At 44.4% G+C, this 18,400-nt stretch overlaps 1 protein-coding gene across 2 annotated transcripts in view; it reads left to right on the forward strand.

Annotated features, from left to right (window-relative positions):
- The window catches only part of UMODL1 (uromodulin like 1), a 52,165-nt gene that overhangs the window by 24,228 nt on the left and 9,537 nt on the right, over window positions 1-18,400 (forward strand). Inside the window, exons 7-15 of one of the 2 annotated variants that reach the window (XM_081858944.1) lie at window positions 5,617-5,871; window positions 6,190-6,302; window positions 6,910-7,129; window positions 7,310-7,447; window positions 8,103-9,008; window positions 10,222-10,467; window positions 11,509-11,621; window positions 17,009-17,222; window positions 18,192-18,329. In XM_081858944.1, the coding sequence (XP_081715070.1) occupies window positions 5,617-5,871; window positions 6,190-6,302; window positions 6,910-7,129; window positions 7,310-7,447; window positions 8,103-9,008; window positions 10,222-10,467; window positions 11,509-11,621; window positions 17,009-17,222; window positions 18,192-18,329 (2,343 nt within the window). The remainder of the gene's footprint in view (window positions 1-5,616; window positions 5,872-6,189; window positions 6,303-6,909; window positions 7,130-7,309; window positions 7,448-8,102; window positions 9,009-10,221; window positions 10,468-11,508; window positions 11,622-17,008; window positions 17,223-18,191; window positions 18,330-18,400) is intronic. The other variant, XM_081858945.1, reaches the window with a different exon arrangement.

Below are 18,400 nucleotides of genomic sequence, written 5' to 3' on the forward strand. Positions count from 1 at the left end.
AGGTCTGTTCTTAACCTGAAACTGTTCTTAACCTGAAGCACCACTTTAGCTAATGGGGCCTCCTGCTGCCGCCACGCCGCCAGAGCCCGATTTCTGTTCTTATCCTGAAGCAAAGTTCTTAACCTGAAGCACTATTTCTGGGTTAGCGTAGTGTGTAACCTGAAGCGTATGTAACCTGAAGCATATTTAACCTGAGGTACCACTGTATACAGAAATAGGCTGTGAACAGGGCTGGATTTAGATGAAGAGAGGCCCTAGACTACTCCACTTGTGAGGCCCCTCCCCATCTCCCACCCTCACAACTGGAAGAAAATGGAAGAGTGTTATAAACAAAATTGAGTGAAGCTAAGGATGATGACGGATATTTAAAATTATACAATTCACAATTTCTCCTCTAAAGAACATATTACAGTGGTACCTCGGGTTACATACGCTTCAGGTTACAGACTCTGCTAACCCAGAAATATTACCTCGGGTTAAGATCTTTGCTTCAGGATGAGAACAGAAATCGTGCTCCGGCAGCGCGGTGGCAGCAGGAGGCCCCATTAGCTAAAGTGGTGCTTCAGGTTAAGAACAGTTTCAGGTTAAGAACGGACCTCCAGAACGAATTAAGTACTTAACCCGAGGGACCACTGGTGATTTTAAAAAATGCATAAAATTAACACTGGAAAACTTTTGCAATAACTGAACTTTGTAAACCTTTTGTGGCCTGGGCAGGCCTGGACTAGTACCCATGTCTTGTTCCTCTCTAAGGAATCAAGTTCAGACTTCATGGCATTTAACCATGGCTCAGCATCCTCTGAGGTTAAACTTTGGACCTCTTGGAGGCTTGAAGGTTCCCAAACCTTCTCTGAGTTACTAACAACAGCTGTATCTGCTATGACTGTTTTAGCAAACTCCTCGGCAGGGCAGGCTGGGTTGTACTCTTATATACCTGCTGGGATTGACAAGACATCTGACCCTCACCTGAATCTCATAGCTCTCCTGTAGCTGCCTCTGATTAGTTACCATTTAACTCTTGGGGAAAATAATTAGCATCACACGTCATGTGCATGGAAGTTGCCAAACCAATTAACCAACTAGAAGGATTACTGTTAATAGCACCAGTTTTCCTATAACTTGATATTGCTGGATAGTTTTGATGAACTGCAAAAGCATTATTAGTTTGCTTTCTGTTGCCACCCTGGAACTTTTCTTTATTAGTGCCTCTTTGTTTTGTACAATTCCTTGCAAATGAAGGAAAACAACTTTTCTGCTTGTATATGTTGATAATATAATGTTGGTTACTGAGGATAAACAAGATTGTACAAAAACAAGATTGGGTGCAGGCCTGGCCAGGACATAGGCGTCGTGACTGTGACAAAGGTGACCTGTGTCCTTGCTTGCTTGCTTAACAGCTGTTGGGAACTTCAAGGTCCCTGCTCTCCTTTCTTATGGTCTTTGTACTGGACCTGGAGACTTCAATAGAGAGCATTCCATGTCAAGAAGGGGGGCAAGTGGGCACTCTATCAAATGACAGGGCAGGAGTTACACGGAGCAGGGCCTTTTCACCGGTGGTGCCCATTGTATGCCTTGCTCTTCCCAGACCTGCTTTCTTTTGGCCTGTATTTTGGAGCTTTATAATTTAGGAAGACTTTGGAAGAACTGGTTGACCAATCTTATCAGTTGCTGACATATGAGTGGATTTTATTTGCTGCTATTCTGTGCTTCTGGTGCACCAGGGTTTACACCAGTGTAATAGAGTTGGCCAGGATGCCAGAAGGGATACAATTTACGAGCTCCATTATATGCACAGCAGGGGGTGTTCAGTCAACAGTGCAAAGGCTGAGCTGAAGCATTCCCTGCCGGTTACCTGCTTTCAGCAATAGGGGTTGCTGTTTGGTAGTACCCAATTGGTTAGCTGTCAGATTCTAGAGCTCCCTATTGGTGGTTCTTATGTAATTCACAAAATACAGAGTCCATTCATAAAACACAGTGTTCATTCATAAAGCACTAACATAAATCTCCATCACTATATATTGGGTGTATATTTCAGCAGTTGAACATACAAGATTATGGCTATGCTGTAGTGTAGTGCTTATGCGACTGTGAATAAAAGGTGGCTGGGCTCATTGTCTCGGGGTTTGGGGGGGAGAAGTGAAATTGATTTCTAATACATGCCCCCCTTTATTTCCATAACAAGTCCTTGAGTCTGTACTCTGAATGGTGACACCAGGGATCTATAAGTTACAGGGCTTGTCAGTCCAACCCCTGCACAGTCTCATCAGGGCTGACCTTAAGGTCTTGCTTCTGAGGCATGTACAAAGTATCAGTGAACAAACTGACCACATGAGAAAAAAAAATGTGACATTGGGATATGTGTAGATCTCCACTGTGAGGTAAATAGAAGTCACCCTAGGGTAGAAAACTAGCTGTCTGAATTCACCTTAGTTCCAGCAAAGCAAACAATTCATTTATTGTACATACCACCGTTCAGTAGAAATTTGCCAGGCAGTTTACGTAAAATGATACCATTAATAAATAATTACATAAATGGAACCAATTCATAAACTAGATAATGCTGTTGTGACTTTGGGACAGTAGTCTGTAGGATTCCTGAGTCTCTTCTAATCCCTGGGGTCCTAGATCCAGCAGTGGTTCAAATCTAATGGAAGTAGGCAAGTTTTTTTTGTATGTGAGTTAATGGCCCAATGGACCATTGTTAATATAACAAAAGAAGTTGCTCAGTGCCCAGGGGCAAATGGATGGGCCCCCTCCCTCACCTGTCTGGTAGTGAGAAAGACAAAAGCCAGAGTGTGTGACAGCTGAAGGCTGGTTGCAGGCAGAAGCTGGGGTCAGAGCCATGCTTGACTTCTGCTGGAATCCAACTCTAACTATGGGAAGTTAGAGTTAGGAGTTATGTGACCTAGAAACTGGATGCAAAAATGCTACAGGCTGGAAAGGCAGAGAGATAGACATGGCTGATGTCTACTTGAATTCAAGGCTGCAGCTATGGGAGAAACAAGACCTTCTTGAGGTTTTAATTATGTGATCCCCTCCATCATAGGCTGAAGTTGTATACATGTGTAAATAAACCATATATCATATAGACACAACAGTCTCTGCTATGGCTTATTCCAAGGAAACCAAACCCTGAGTATAAGCACCTGGAACCCCTTACTGCTCAGAGACCGGGGTAGCGTGCAGCAATACTTTTGGTCTGTAAATATACTTGGCCATTTTGAGGCCTCAGACTGGTACACAAAAGCTTCCTTGATAAAGTTTTCTGTATTGAAAACTTTGTTTCTTGCAGCAAAATATCATTTTGAGAAATGTGAGTTCTCTAGCAATGAAGTACTGGAAGAGTTTGTCTTTTCTACGTAGTTGGGTTTTGCCTGGAGAATTTTAATGGCTTGCATAATTGCTTATTCCGCTGTAGATTTAGCCACTTCTTTAAGCTAATTGAATCAAGAAACTTACATTTGCATGAATGAATAAACATGACGCTGTTGAATATTTAACTCCTGTCAAGACATGGCATGTGGTTTCCACAGTCCCGCATACCACTACTATTTATGTAACAGAACTCCTGTGAATTTGCCTTTTAATACAGCGCTGAATAATGTTTCAATTGCAAAATTCAGAATGCGTTTTTTAAAGAAGTCCCCCTCAAGATAATATAATATAAATCTTCAACATTTTATATTGCTTTAACTTCTTAAGAAATGTAGATGTATTCATCTTGTGACAATCCATGTTGGCCCAAGACATTTTGGTGCTTGAAGTGGCTCACACTAGGGTTGACACTTTAGAAAAGTCTTGTTGCTCGAAATATACACCAATTCCTTTGAAGCAAATAATTTCACCTTGCTGCATGGCAGGACTGTCATTGGTAGCTAAATACTTTGGATGTGAGAAATAGAATGGTGTTCAGCTTAAGGACTCTTGTGTGTTTTTTACTACTTTTGTATGACACAGGAATGCTGCCACAAGTCAATCTTGTATTAATTTTTGTAAAAATAAAATAAAAATGGCATGCAGTTTCTTGATCTCATTATAGTGATATCTTTTCCAGATATTGTAATGCATTTCTTCACATTCTCTTATGCCCTGAGTAGCCCAGAGATTAAGATCAGCTTTATAAGATCTGGACACCTCTTGTAGTTTGCAGCATCTGTCTATTTAAAAATACATCTAAGTTGGGCAGATAACAAGCTCCTAGAATATTTTTGCCAGAAACCAAAATCAATAATTCTGAGCCCCCTATTTCCCTTTTCATCACTGTGCCCCTAACAATCTGGAGGGTCAGCTATTACTCTGACCATTCAACCCTTGGGGCCAAAAGTAAACAGTCCCACAAGTCCTTCATATACATGGAAGCAATCCTGGATCATTAGGGGCTTGGGATACATTTTGTATTGACTATGTACTTTGCTGACTTCAGCTGAGTTCGAACATTTCTATTGAAGTAGATGAAGCATTTTTTATCTCCAAATCTCAAAGAAATGCATATAAGGTTCTATACCTAGGCAATAAGGTAAGAATTCTTGTATAGCAGTGATAATGGTATAGCTCAGATTTTTGCTGGTAACTGTATTTTCCTCACTTAAAGAACTATAGACAAGTGAACAACGAAGGAAGAAAAAAGAAAACAATAGGTGTGTAGCAGATGTTTTCTTTTTGTTTAATTCTGTAGTGCAGAGGTTTTCAACCTTTTTGGGTACACGGCTCCCTTGACCAACTATATTCTTTCTGCAGCACCCCTGTGGGGCTCAGGAGCCCAGTTATGTCACCCTTTGCCTGCAGAGCTGGCAGCCCCTCAACCTTTTCCAAACACCCTCCCTTGTGGAGTGTTCCCTCAGCCTGCTCTTCTTGGGAGTCCTCTTGGCAGTTGCAGCTGCTGCCCTGGTCTCTGAGCTGCTCCCCCCCTGCCCCAAAGAGAGATGCCTCCTCACACTGTCCACAGGGGCCTGGGACTTGTCCATTCTTAACAGCAAGGGCTGGTGGACTGGCTAGCTGGGCTCCCTTGCTCGCTCCCTCACTTGCTTACTCTGAGGCCGCTTCAGCTCCTGGCAATCAGCACCCGCTGGCCAGCCCCAGAGGCACCATTCGCCTGGGGAGCTTGTAGCCAGGGCTTCTGCAGCAAACGGCTGTGCAGGCCTTTGGGAGGTAAAGATGCGAGAGGGCATCAGAGAGAAGGAAAGAGGGACAGAGGCCAGTATTGCCCGCGGCACCCATGACCATCATTCAAGGCACCCCAGGGTGCCATGGCACACTAGTTGAAAACCACTACTGTAGTGTATAACATTTTAGTTTTTATTTTGTGTGTTTATCTTACAGTCAGCCAATCAGAGTCTTTGAGATTGTGCATGCCACAAATGCAACTGAATGAATTAACAAATGATTAAAGTAGGATTAGGATTATAAATGGTCAATCTAGCATTTAAATTTAATGTCAGGAGGCAATTTTATATAAATGCACAGTGAATTTGTATTCCTATTATTACTTAAGGGCTGCAATAGTATGCATATTTACCTTTGAATAAAGCTCATGGATTATAACAGGAATTACTTCTTTGAGTAAGATTACATAGTACACATGCAACTGCGGTAACTCTCACCTAATTGCTATTGCAGATGCTCCAGCTATTAGAAACTACAAGATCTTCAGTGTTACTAGCAGCAGTTTTGAAGTGGCTTGGAATGTGAATTCGACACGGAACCATTCGTTCAATATAGAAATATACAAAGGCAAAGAACTCGTGCAACAAATGGAAACCAATGATACCAAACTAGATGTGTTCAATCTGGAAGCAAGCATAATGTACACAGTGAACATCAGTGCTGAAGATTGTGGCAAAAAGATTGTCTCAAGTAGAAAAGTAAAGACAGGTAACAACCATTTTAGAATTTGGTTTTCCTAGTATGAAACTGGACTGTCCAAGATATTGTGTTTATTTTTCAGGTCAGACCTTCAGCTGCATTTCATCATCTCTACTCAGCCCACTTGAACGAGTCAGTGCAGATTTATAGCTAATCTTCATTGCCTAGATTAATTACTATCACATCATAATTAGTATGAACTACTAATTCATATAGTTTTGTCATATACTCATATAGTTTTGAAATGTGTTTTGATAGATCTGTCTGTTCTCAAATGAATATCACATCCCACCACCCATATTACTCACTTAATATTTTGTCTTTTAGATGCCTTAGTATTTGGTTTAACAATAAGGATCTTGAATTATAACTTCACGGATCAGCTCCTCAACGCTAGCAGTATCGAATATCAGGCATTTTCTAGCATTCTGATGACTGAGGTAATACTAAAAATATATACTTCTTTTTTTAAAAAAAAAACCAGCGGGATATTTTATTCACAATAAGTACTATATTTTATAGCAGAGGGTCCTAGCAAAAGATATAGGATGATAACTGCACCAGGGACAACTTCCATTTTAAGTGTTAAGCTGATAATGCTACCATATTCCTTCACCAATGCAACAAATCCTTTTTCATAACATGCATAAATTCCAACATGGTTTCTCAAGGGGTTAGCTGTTTCTCCACCAACACCATTCTTGTAAATTGTGACAAATAATCATAAGGAAAGAGGCACATTATGAGTTGGAACACTTTAATTGGATACTATAGGTAAATACTATAGTATAGATACTATATGCTATTCCAACTAAACTGCTACATCTTTTTTACCATTGTGGAGCAAGTGAATGACAACTGTGTAGAACCATCTGAATTAATGGAAGTTTCAGGTAGCCTACTAAATTACCACTTTTTTGTGGGTGTACCATGGAACATAGGTTTTTCTACAAATTCTGAATACAGACATGATAGTGTTGTGGAAAACAAAATTCAGCATATATAGTTTTACATTAAACTAGCAATAGTTCTCTTATCTGTTTTCAGATCAGAAAGTCACTTCCTTCAAATATGTCTGCATTATACCAGATGGGAAAGCTGAAAGTGCAAATAGACTCTCTTAAAGCTGGTAGCATTGTTGTGAAACTTAAAATCATAGTAGAAGACCCATTATTTCCAAAAGACTTGTCTGCATTTGAGCCAATGATTTCATCACTGTTCAACAGTTCTGCATTCCTTGTTGACCAGAATAGCTCCCGAGTAGAAGGTAGGCTATCTAATTTAATGTCAAACTTGCATAGCTTCTCAGTTATAGCACAGAGGAAACTAGTATTAGGTCTGTAGATCTCCCAGGCCCTGGAGAAATTTCTGCATTATTTCTCATTCTAGTCCCAGTTAACCTAACCGAAGTTGCTTCGCTTATTGAAGTTTGGTTTTTGAATTACAGACTGGAATGAATGTGCAACCCGGGCAGAGAATGATTGCTGCACCTTTGCAGAATGTATCAATACATTGGGCTCATATATGTGCAGATGCAAGACAACCACAGATGCCAATCCATCCCGACCTGGGAGAAACTGTGAAGGTAAGATTCAGACTAGTTTTTCTGTGGAGGCTTTTTTCTTCTTCACATGGATTGAAAAGGATTCTACTTTGCCCCACTTTGTGCATTTGTTTACATGAAGGGGTTTGGACCAATTAAAGGCATGGCTTGGCCATGCAGGTGGAACCACCCTCAGCATTCCAACTGCTCACCCAGATCTACCTTCACACATGGAGGGAAGGTCTGCAGGAGGAGCCACTCATACTTGCTTAGGCTACTCCATGCAAGGAGGTGCCTCGTGTGAATGGGGAAGGGCTGTAGTTCAATGGTCGAGCAATGGTCTTAGGTTCAATCCCTGGAGAGAGAACCTTGTCTAGACTCTGGGGAGCCACTGCCAGTCAGTGTAGCAAGTACTGAGCCATATGGATCACTGTTGTGACTCAGTGTTAGTCAGCAGCTGCCTTTGTTCCTCTGTACCGTCAGGACGTCAGGAGATGGGCAAGTGCAATGTCAGAGGTGAGTCCAGTAAAATGGAGGCCCTTCTCATGAAATAAGACATAAAGGAGACTAGTGTTTCATATTTATTATTAATTGATTTATAATAGTACAGTAGTTTCATGTATAGTTGTTTGCCAAGGAAATACCACTCATATTGTACACTTCGGTTTGTGTCAAATGCGTAAATGTTGCATTCCAGGTGATATTGTGGATCCGGTTACAGAAATGGTGCCTGCATTTGAAGCAAATGCTACAGAAGGACTGCCTGGGACAGGTTCCACTCCTCTGGCAATGTCTGAAGTAAGGGCAGTGACTTCATTCACGTCTAAGTCAACTGAGACAATGATATTGCCCTCAAATGGGACCAAAGAGTCAAGCACTCTTCCATCAGACAAAACCCTGTCAGCATCTCAGAGAATGACCACTTCAGGGTATGTGAGGAACAATTGCAGCCAGAGTACTTCAGCAACCCCTGCTCTGGTGACAAAAAAGTGGGACAATGTAACTACCACTGGTTATGTCAGGAATAATAATACCCTGAGTACTTCAGAAACTCCTGCTCTAGTAACAAAAAAGTGGGAAGATGTAACTACCACAGGATATGTCAGGAATAATAATACCCTGAGTACTTCAGAAACTCCGGCTCCAGTAACAAAAAAGTGGGACGATGTAACTACCACAGGGTATGTCAGGAATAATAATACCCTGAGTACTTCAGAAACTCCTGCTCTGGTGACAAAAAAGTGGGACAATGTAACTTCATCAAATGAAAACTTAGTTGAAGAGAGATCAACAACACAAGAAAGGCATAACTCTTCAATGTCCATGTTTCCTGGCGTTTCAAATATTACAGTTTATCCTTTTGTGAGAAATGGCTCTGGAGTAGAGACAAGCACACCTGGCCTCATAACTGAGCGAAGTTCTCAGCAAAATGTAACTTCAGCCCTGAATGTTACCCAACACCCCACATTTTATGTTCTCAATCATACCCTTGATAAAGAGATGGGGAAAGATAACAGATCTTGGTCTGAGAAAAATCCATCCACAACATTACCATCTTCGTCTGGGGGCTACACAGTTGCCGCCCCTGCCTCAGATTGTGGTGGTGAGTCTGCCTTTACACTAAAACTTTCCTTAAAATCAACTTGTTAATATGTAGAAAAAGACATTGAGGGTTAGTGTGTGTAGAAAATGCAAGAGAATGGCCACAGGCCAGTCAAACACTTAAATTCCTTTGAGATTTTAACACACACCTTTCTCTTAATTTCACTCAATTACATCTCCTGTTTGCAGAGTGGATGTCCAAAGTACAGAAGAACTGTCTAAATTTGGTGCTGAATGCACGCTGCACTGTTAGTAATGGGTCCATTTGGGAGCTCTGATTAGGAGTTCCCAACTGGATCTGACGCCAGTCAAAAGCAGTGCAACTTGCATTTAGAGTGAAATTTAAATGGTGCTGAACACAAGCTGTGCTTGCCAAGGGACAGTTCAGAGAGCACTTCAGATTACCCAGTCAAAGCTCCCAAATTGATCTGATCCTGGCGGTTTAAATTTTGTGCTGCATGCCAGTAGGTGGCCCCACTGGTCATATGAGTCCTGCAAAGGGTTGGCTACAATGTGATCTGGCTTTCCTACTGCTGGTAGAACCTTTGCCTCAGAGGAGGCATGCTTTCTCCAAACCCAGTTTCCACCTCTCCCTAGTAGGATTCTTCTGGCGAGCATTGAGGCCAATTCCTCATTGACAGAGGTTATGTCCCCTCTTTCAAAGAGGTATCCTATAAACATAACAGAAGGGCAAAAGAAGCCTTGTCAAATTTTAGTTTGACTGGTAACATGTATATTCCAGTATTATTCTAAGAGAGTACACTTTCATTATCATTTATTATTTGTAAAAGCACCTAAAATACAATATGTGTTTAATATCTATATAAGTCAACTAGCTCATAGTTTTGCTTTGTTGAAATTAAAAGTTTCACGTAGCTTTCTCTTACTGAAATTAGATATATTAATTTTGCCTTGGGTGCCAAATACCCAAACACTGTTGTTGTTGTCGTTGTTTGAACATAGTTTAAAGTTACCTCAACTTTCCTGCCACCTTTAATTGCCACTAGTCTATAGTTTATTTGGAGATCAAATTTGTTCCAAAATGTGGCAGGTGTGGGAAGGGGATTCTTTCTACTGTAAAATCTGTAAAACTTTTCATTAAACTTTTCATTTAAAATGTGGCAAATGGAATAGATGTTTCTAAGATAATTCTTTGTTTTCCTTCCTTCAAAGATTTAATTGCCATCTCTTTTTCTTCTTAATGCGCTTTCCAGCTTCAAATATTATTTTTTCCAATATAACCAGTACCAGCTTTCAAGTAACTTGGACCACAAATGTTCCACTAAATAGTTCTTTCCAGTTTCTGTTGCTTAATGGAAAGGAGCTTATACAAGTGCTTAAGACCCAGAGCCACAACCTGACTATTTCCGGACTAGAACCTGGGATTTTGTACACTGTTGAAATTGAGACAGAAGTTTGTGGAAATAAAAGCATACCAGTACAGCATAAAGTAAAGACAGGTAATGGACACTTGCCTCTTCCTCCAGGTGGGCGGTTGTTGTGGATGCTTGCACTCAGTTGCCATCCCTCCGCAGCCAGAATGCACATGGCCAGGTGGCTGTTGGGGAATTCCACTGGCCTCCTGGGTAGCTGGCTGGAGTTTCCGGCAGCTCCTGCATTTTAGGTTGGCCAATAAGAGACCTGCTCTTGGGGGGGAGGTGACTCACAGGCTGAAAGGGCATTGGCTGCCACCTGCCTGGGCAGCCAATGAGGCATAAAATGCTGGCGGCACCTCCCTCCCTCAGCACAGCCAGTGGAAGAGCAAAATGTATAAAGCATAGAGTAAAGTATACAACATAAAGTAAAGGCAGGCAAAACATTCTTAGAAGTTAATTTTTTTTATAATCTGGCAACCACAAGTCTATAAGAGAAATGTCGGCCCTTTATACTTATAGGGGAATGCTAAATATGAGAAGAAGAGGAGGAGGAGGAGGAGGAGGACTATTCACAAAAATTTGGCCATTTAGCTTGGCAATGAGTTGGGTCACATCCACGGCATACATTTAAAGCATTCTTATACTGCTTCAACCATCATGGCTTTCCTCAAAGAATCATGAGAACTGTGGTTTGTTAAGGGTCCTGGGAATTGTAGATATGTGAAGGGATCGCCCAAGAACTTTCAGCACCCTCAACAAACTAAAGTTTCTTGGATTCTTTGGGGAAAACCATGAATGTTAAAGTGATTTAAGAGCACTTTAAATGATGTGGATGTGACCTTTCACATTTCCTGCTCACATGAAAATTTTGAAGCCATTCATGTCTTATGAATACCTGCTTCTTCATTCATAAATCCAAAACAGCCCAATAGTGAAAAAAACCTCTCTGTATCTAAAAGCAACATTTGTTATTTTCCTCCAGTTCTTTTAAAGTTCTTTTTACTCAGCTTTGCTATTTGAGTTTAGAAAAAGAGTTATCTGAAATTTCCTAGAGGCCTAGAAATTGTATTCTGAATACAACACTAATAAACGTGTATGTTTACATTTTTTCCTCCAATCTCACAGCTGCCCAGATACTTAGTGGAACCGTCAGGATATCAAATCTCAACTATAGCTCAGGGTTCAGCAACACAAGTAGTCAAGAGTATCAAAATTTTACACAGTTGTTTTTCACTGAGGTAAGTAAATATGATAGAGTTGGAAAACTCAATATGGTATAAAATGGGTATAATTATGTATTTAATGTGTTGTACTGTTGTCCAGTGGAGCTTCTCACTTTTCTCCTCTCTGCTGAATCCCCCCCCCCTCAAAACCTGCTCCAGAGTGTTGGAAGATCCTCCTGAGCAGATTGCGGGGGGCAGGGGCAGAAGAGCACAGCGAGAGGAATGAGATACACAACCATTGTCTCTCAGGTGATCTTGAATCTTGGGCCTCAATTAGGGCTTTATAATGTGTTAATGTGCCTGTATAATGTAATGTGCCTGTATAATGTGCCTGCTGCCCAGGAGGACTCCCCTGAGTGAGTGCTGGAGGGTCCTGCTCTTGCCACTTACCATCTGGCCTGGGGCGGGGCCTGACAGGCCTCATAAGGACTGCTTGGTGCTTGCTGCCTGCTGCCCAGGAGGACTCCCCTGAGTGAGTGCTGGAGGGTCCTGCTCTTGCCACTTACCATCTGGCCTGGGGCGGGGCCTGAAGCCTCATAAGGACTGCTTGGTGCTTGCTGCCTGCTGCCCAGGAGGACTCCCCTGAGTGAGTGCTTGAGGGCCCTGCTCTAGCCACTTACCATCTGGCCTGGGGCGGGGCCTGAAGCCTCATAAGGACTGCTTGGTGCTTGCTGCCTGCTGCCCAGGAGGACTCCCCTGAGTGAGTGCTGGAGGGTCCTGCTCTTGCCACTTACCATCTGGCCTGGGGCGGGGCCTGACAGGCCTCATAAGGACTGCTTGGTGCTTGCTGCCTGCTGCCCAGGAGGACTCCCCTGAGTGAGTGCTGGAGGGTCCTGCTCTTGCCACTTACCATCTGGCCTGGGGCGGGGCCTGAAGCCTCATAAGGACTGCTTGGTGCTTGCTGCCTGCTGCCCAGGAGGACTCCCCTGAGTGAGTGCTTGAGGGCCCTGCTCCTTCCTGCCACTTACCATCTGGCCTGGGGCGGGGCCTGAAGCCTCATAAGGACTGCTTGGTGCTTGCTGCCGGCTGCCCAGGAGGACTCCCCTGAGTGAGTGCTTGAGGGCCCTGCTCCTTCCTGCCACTTACCATCTGGCCTGGGGCGGGGCCTGAAGCCTCATAAGGACTGCTTGGTGCTTGCTGCCGGCTGCCCAGGAGGACTCCCCTGAGTGAGTGCTTGAGGGCCCTGCTCCTTCCTGCCACTTACCATCTGGCCCAGGGCGGGGCCTGACAGGCCTCACTAGGACAGTGTTACTGCAGGAGGGGCACAGAGTGTTTTTAAAATGTTTTTTAAAAAAATTCTTTTGGATTTTTTGTATGTGGGGGGTGGGGGTGGGATGGATGTTTGGTTGGGTTTGGGGAATTTTTTTTTTTTTTTATGATCTTGTAATTTTTACATTTTTTGTTTGTATTGTTTTATTAGTTTTGTTTGTTTGTATAAGTTGTTATTTTGTTCTTAGGGGGAGGGGTCAGGGCTGCCGGGGAGTGGGCCCCAGCCCACAAAATGGCTGGGGCATGTCCCACAGGGGGGAATGCACTGGGACAACCGATCTCAGTGATCACGGGTAGGAGGAGGAGTTACGCTAAGACCAGACCATGTCATTACAGAGGAGGCAGGTTTAGTCGTTGTCTGAGGACTATTCCTGCCTCTGGGTCTGGTCCTGACCGGATGGATACTAGAATCAGCAAGGGATACCCACATGACCTGAAAGTGTTGCTGTGCAATGCCAGGTCAATGATTCATAAGACCACTGCCATCCATGACTTGATCATGGATGGAGGATTTGATCTGGCATGTGTAACAGAGACTTGGTTGGATGAAGCAGATGGGCCTGCCCTTGCCGCTGCTTGCCCACCAGGTTTCTCTTACGCACAGCAACCCAGGTCATGTGGGCGGGGAGGGGGGGTTGCAGTGATTTTTAGGAAGTCATTAGTCTGCACCAGGCGTCCTATTGGGAAGACCCAGTTTTCTGAGTGCATGTTCTGGAAGTTGGGCAATAGGGGCAGTACAGGATTCCTACTGGTGTACCGACCTCCCCGCTGCACCAAGGATTCCCTGCCCGAGCTGCTTCAGGTCGTGGCGGATATGCTCCTGGAGACACCTAGCCTGGTTGTCCTGGGGGATTTTAACATCCATGCCGACACGACCTTACAAGGGGCCGCTCGGGACTTCGTGGAAAGCATGGCCTCCATGGGGCTGTCCCTGAATAAGTCTGGCCCAACTCATAGCCACGGACATGCCTTAGACTTGGTGTTTACCTCTACGGATGCTGGTGATCTGACATTAACTAAAAGTGAAACAAAAGAAGTGCCATGGTCAGATCACTTCCTGGTGCAACTGGACTTCTCCGCAACCCTTCCCCTCCGCAGGGAGGTGGGACCGATTCGGATGGTCCGCCCCTGCCACTTAATGGATCCAATTGGCTTCCAGAGAGTGGTAGGGGATGCTCTATCCCAAGTTGATGGCCTTTCAGCTGATTCCCTGGTGGCCCGCTGGAATGCGGAGTTAACCAGGGCTATTGACTGTCTGGCTCCGAAGCGCCCTCTCCGATTGCATGGAGCCCGGACAGCCCCGTGGTTTTCCCCGGAGCTGAGGGTGATGAAACAATCGTTGAGACGGCTAGAGCGCCGGTGGCGGAAAACTCATTCTGAATCAGACCGGACACGGGTTAGAGCTCAACGTCGAGCCTACCAAGTGGCAATGGCGACGGCGAAGAGGGCCTTCTTCACCGCCTCCATTGCATCTGCAGAAAACAGCAGCAGGAGACTTTTTCAGGTGGTTCGCAATCTATCAGAACCACCTGTACCAACGGGGCCTGGTAGGGACCCCAAGATCTCCTGCAATGCTTTTGCAAAGTTTTTTGCAGATAAAATCGCTCAGATTCAGAAGGAGGTAGACTCCACCGTGGGAGCAGGGCCAGGGCGGGAGAGTGCTAGAGTTCTGTCTGGTCCTGTTACATGGGATCAATTCCAATCTGTTACCTCCGAGGATGTGGACAGGCTGCTTGGACGAGTGAAACCGACCACCGGTCTCCTTGATCCTTGCCCATCCTGGCTGATAAAAGCGAGCCGGGAAGGGCTGGGCGATGGGCTTTGCGGGGTGGTGAACGCTTCCCTCCATGAGGGAGCCTTCCCAGACCCGCTGAAAGAGGCGGTCATTAAACCGCTTCTTAAAAAAACATCCTTAGACCCGGCCAATTTGGCCAACTATCGCCCAGTCTCAAATCTGCCATTCTTGGGCAAGGTGATTGAGCGGGTGGTTGCTGAACAACTCCAAGCACGCCTGGAGGAAACGGACCATTTGGATCCCTTCCAATCGGGATTCAGGCCTCACCATGGGACTGAAACTGCCTTGGTCGCGCTGGTTGATGATCTCCGGCGGGCTAGGGACAAAGGTGAGAGCTGTTTCCTAGTTCTGCTGGATCTCTCAGCGGCCTTTGACACCATCGACCATAACATCCTTCTGGACCGTCTAGAGGGGCTGGGAGCTGGGGGCACTGTTATACAGTGGTTCCGCTCCTTCCTCCGGGGCCGTGTCCAGAAGGTGGTGGTGGGGGATGAATGTTCAGACCCCTGGGCTCTCACTTGTGGGGTGCCTCAGGGTTCTGTCCTCTCCCCCATGCTTTTTAATATCTATATGAAGCCGCTGGGAGAGATCATCAGGGGGTTTGGACTGGGTGTTCACCAGTATGCAGATGACACCCAGCTCTACCTTTCCTTTAAATCAGAACCAGTGAAGGCGGTGAAGGTCCTGTGTGAGTGCCTGGAGGCGGTTGGAGGTTGGATGGCGGCTAACAGATTGAGGTTGAATCCTGACAAGACAGAAGTACTGTTTTTGGGGGACAGGAGGCGGGCAGGTGTGGAGGATTCCCTGGTCCTGAATGGGGTAACTGTGCCCCTGAAGGACCAGGTGCGCAGCCTGGGAGTCATTTTGGACTCACAGCTGTCCATGGAGGCGCAGATTAACTCTGTGTCCAGGGCAGCTGTCTACCAGCTCCACCTGGTACGCAGGCTAAGACCCTACCTCCCCGCGGACTGTCTCGCCAGAGTGGTGCATGCTCTAGTTATCTCACGCTTGGACTACTGCAATGCGCTCTACGTGGGGCTACCTTTGAAGGTGACCCGGAAACTGCAATTAATCCAGAATGCGGCAGCTAGACTGGTGACTGGGAGTGGCCGCCGGGACCACATAACACCGGTTCTGAGAGATCTGCATTGGCTCCCAGTACGTTTCCGAGCACAATTCAGAGTGTTGGTGCTGACCTTTAAAGCCCTAAACGGCCTCGGTCCTGTATACCTGAAGGAGCGTCTCCACCCCCATCGTTCAGCCCGGACACTGAGATCCAGCGCCGAGGGCCTTCTGGCGGTTCCCTCATTGCGAGAAGTGAGGTTACAGGGAACCAGACAGAGGGCCTTCTCGGTAGTGGCGCCCGCCCTGTGGAACGCCCTCCCATCAGATGTCAAAGAGATAAAGAATTACCTGACGTTCAGAAGACATCTTAAGGCAGCCCTGTTCAGGGATGTTTTTAATATGTAATGCTGTATTGTTTTTAATACTGATTGGGAGCCGCCCAGAGTGGCTGGGGAAACTCAGCCAGATGGGCGGGGTATAAATAATAAATTATTATTATTATTATTATTATTAATCTAGTAGTCCTGTGGCAAGAACCTGACGTGTGTTCATCACTTGAAGATTGCAACATCATGTTGTCTTGCAAGTATGAAGCAGTGATCAGAGCCATGTTCTCACCTTCACATCCACACTGCCACTACCCAGCCTGAACCTCCATGTATCCCTTGGCTCCCACATGTTCAGCCAAAGTTGAGGGCAGGCTCTATGCATGTGCAGCATGATGCATTCATTGAATGCATGAGCTTAGGTCTATGGTTTTTGCCACCTCACATCCCTGTTTTTCCCCATAAAGTTCATACATTCAACTGAGAGTTATCAAATGATGAAAAATCGAGTTGTCTTGTAGTGGTGGTTATCAACTTTATTTATCTAACACCGCGCAATAACATTGTTCTCTAGGCAGCTTACAAACATAAAATGATAAGATCACAACTCAAACAAGACAACCCTAAAATAACAACTTGCAAAAAACCCAGAAAAGCTAGGTACCTACTTATGGGAAACAGTCTTCTCTTCATACCTGTCTATAATGTGGGCTTCTCATTTATAATAAAAAGGGTAAAACTATGCTGGTCCAACCAGTTCAAAGGGTAGTAGGAAAGAATTGTGCATTATTGGTTCAGTTCTGAATATTCTCTAATCTTGGGTCTAAACATGAAGCAGTTCCCAGTGCCTGATATGTTGAGTTGTCTGTAAAACGTCCTGCACACAAAATCCAAGTCATTCTCACTGCACATTTTTATCCACTACATTCATTCTGTTTTGACAATAGGTCCGTACGTCTCTGCCCCTTAATATTCTCCCGAAAATGGATGCTGGCTTGATTAAAATGTTGATAACGAGTGTGACTAATGGAAGTGTAGTGGTGAGCTTCAACCTCCTGATTACAGCAGACATGGATGCAAACAACGTTTCCAGTTCTTTCCTTGAGGCCTTTCTCCACAGCCGCCATTTCATGATTGATAACAGCAGTCTCTCCATACATGGTAAGCAATAGTTTATTGTTGTAATTTCTCAAACCCTGAAAAATGGTAAGTGCTGGACTTCAGACTTCAATTCTAAAAGTAGGTCATGAATGAAAGTGACAAATGAAAAGCTGTTACGGGACCTTTAGTGTTTGTACTGGCTATTTATCTCACAAAATAAAATGTATGATTCATCATTTCCAAGCTAAAACAGCTTATGTTCGGTCACAAATGTAGAACCATTCTTGACATTGCATTTTATTTGTTTATTTTACTTAATTTATACGCCACTGTTCCTTCAAGGAGCTCAAGGTACATGGTGCAGCCACCTCCATATTATCCCCAAACAACCCTGTGAAGTAGGTGAAACTGAGAGAGTGTGACTGTCTATAAAGAGTCAGCCAGTGGGCATTGTGGCCAAGGGAGGGTTTGAAACCATGTCTTTGCTTCCCAGTCTAATCACCTCCTTTAGTAACAGTAGAAAAGCAGCATCTCCCAAATGGCATCTAAAACACACACACACACACACACACACACACACACACACACACACATGCGGCGTAATCCTATGCAGGTTTATTCATTAGTAAATGTTAAAGGATTACAGCCTTGGAATGATTGCTATGAAATGGCACCTCACCTCAGTCAAAATGACATCTCCTCTAGAAAATCTCCTACATGCATTGTCCACCCTTGGCATCATGTTGGGAGGGCCTAACCCCTCTTCAGGAGTATGGAACTGGTGGCATTAGGACCCAGGGCTGGCATCTTTTTGGGGAAAGCTGATATCCATGGTGTTCATGGTGAATCAAAGCCCTTCCAGCTGGGGTTGGTACTTAAAGGTGGGGGGGGGGGAACTTCTCGATAGCCTGTGAGAATGCTGGCTTATAACACTGCCAGTACTATAACTGCAAGTGCAGCTAAATAATAATCACTCATGAATTGTCACTCTCTTTATTATTACTATTATTATTATTATTTAAAAAACAGATTATGATGAGTGTGAGAGGGAAGAAACAGATTGTTCTTCTGATGCATCTTGCTCTAATACTTATGGATCTTATGAATGCAGCTGCAAAGAAGGATTTGTCAATGCGAATGCTGAGAGACCCGGGAGAAACTGTGAAGGCAATGTTTCAATATTTACTTTCATTTCATCTTATGAATATAAGATCAGAGCATATTTAGCAAATTCACCA

This window comes from Podarcis erhardii, assembly GCF_964252035.2.
Source record: "Podarcis erhardii genome assembly, chromosome: 4".
Classification (NCBI taxonomy): Eukaryota; Metazoa; Chordata; class Lepidosauria; order Squamata; family Lacertidae; genus Podarcis; species Podarcis erhardii.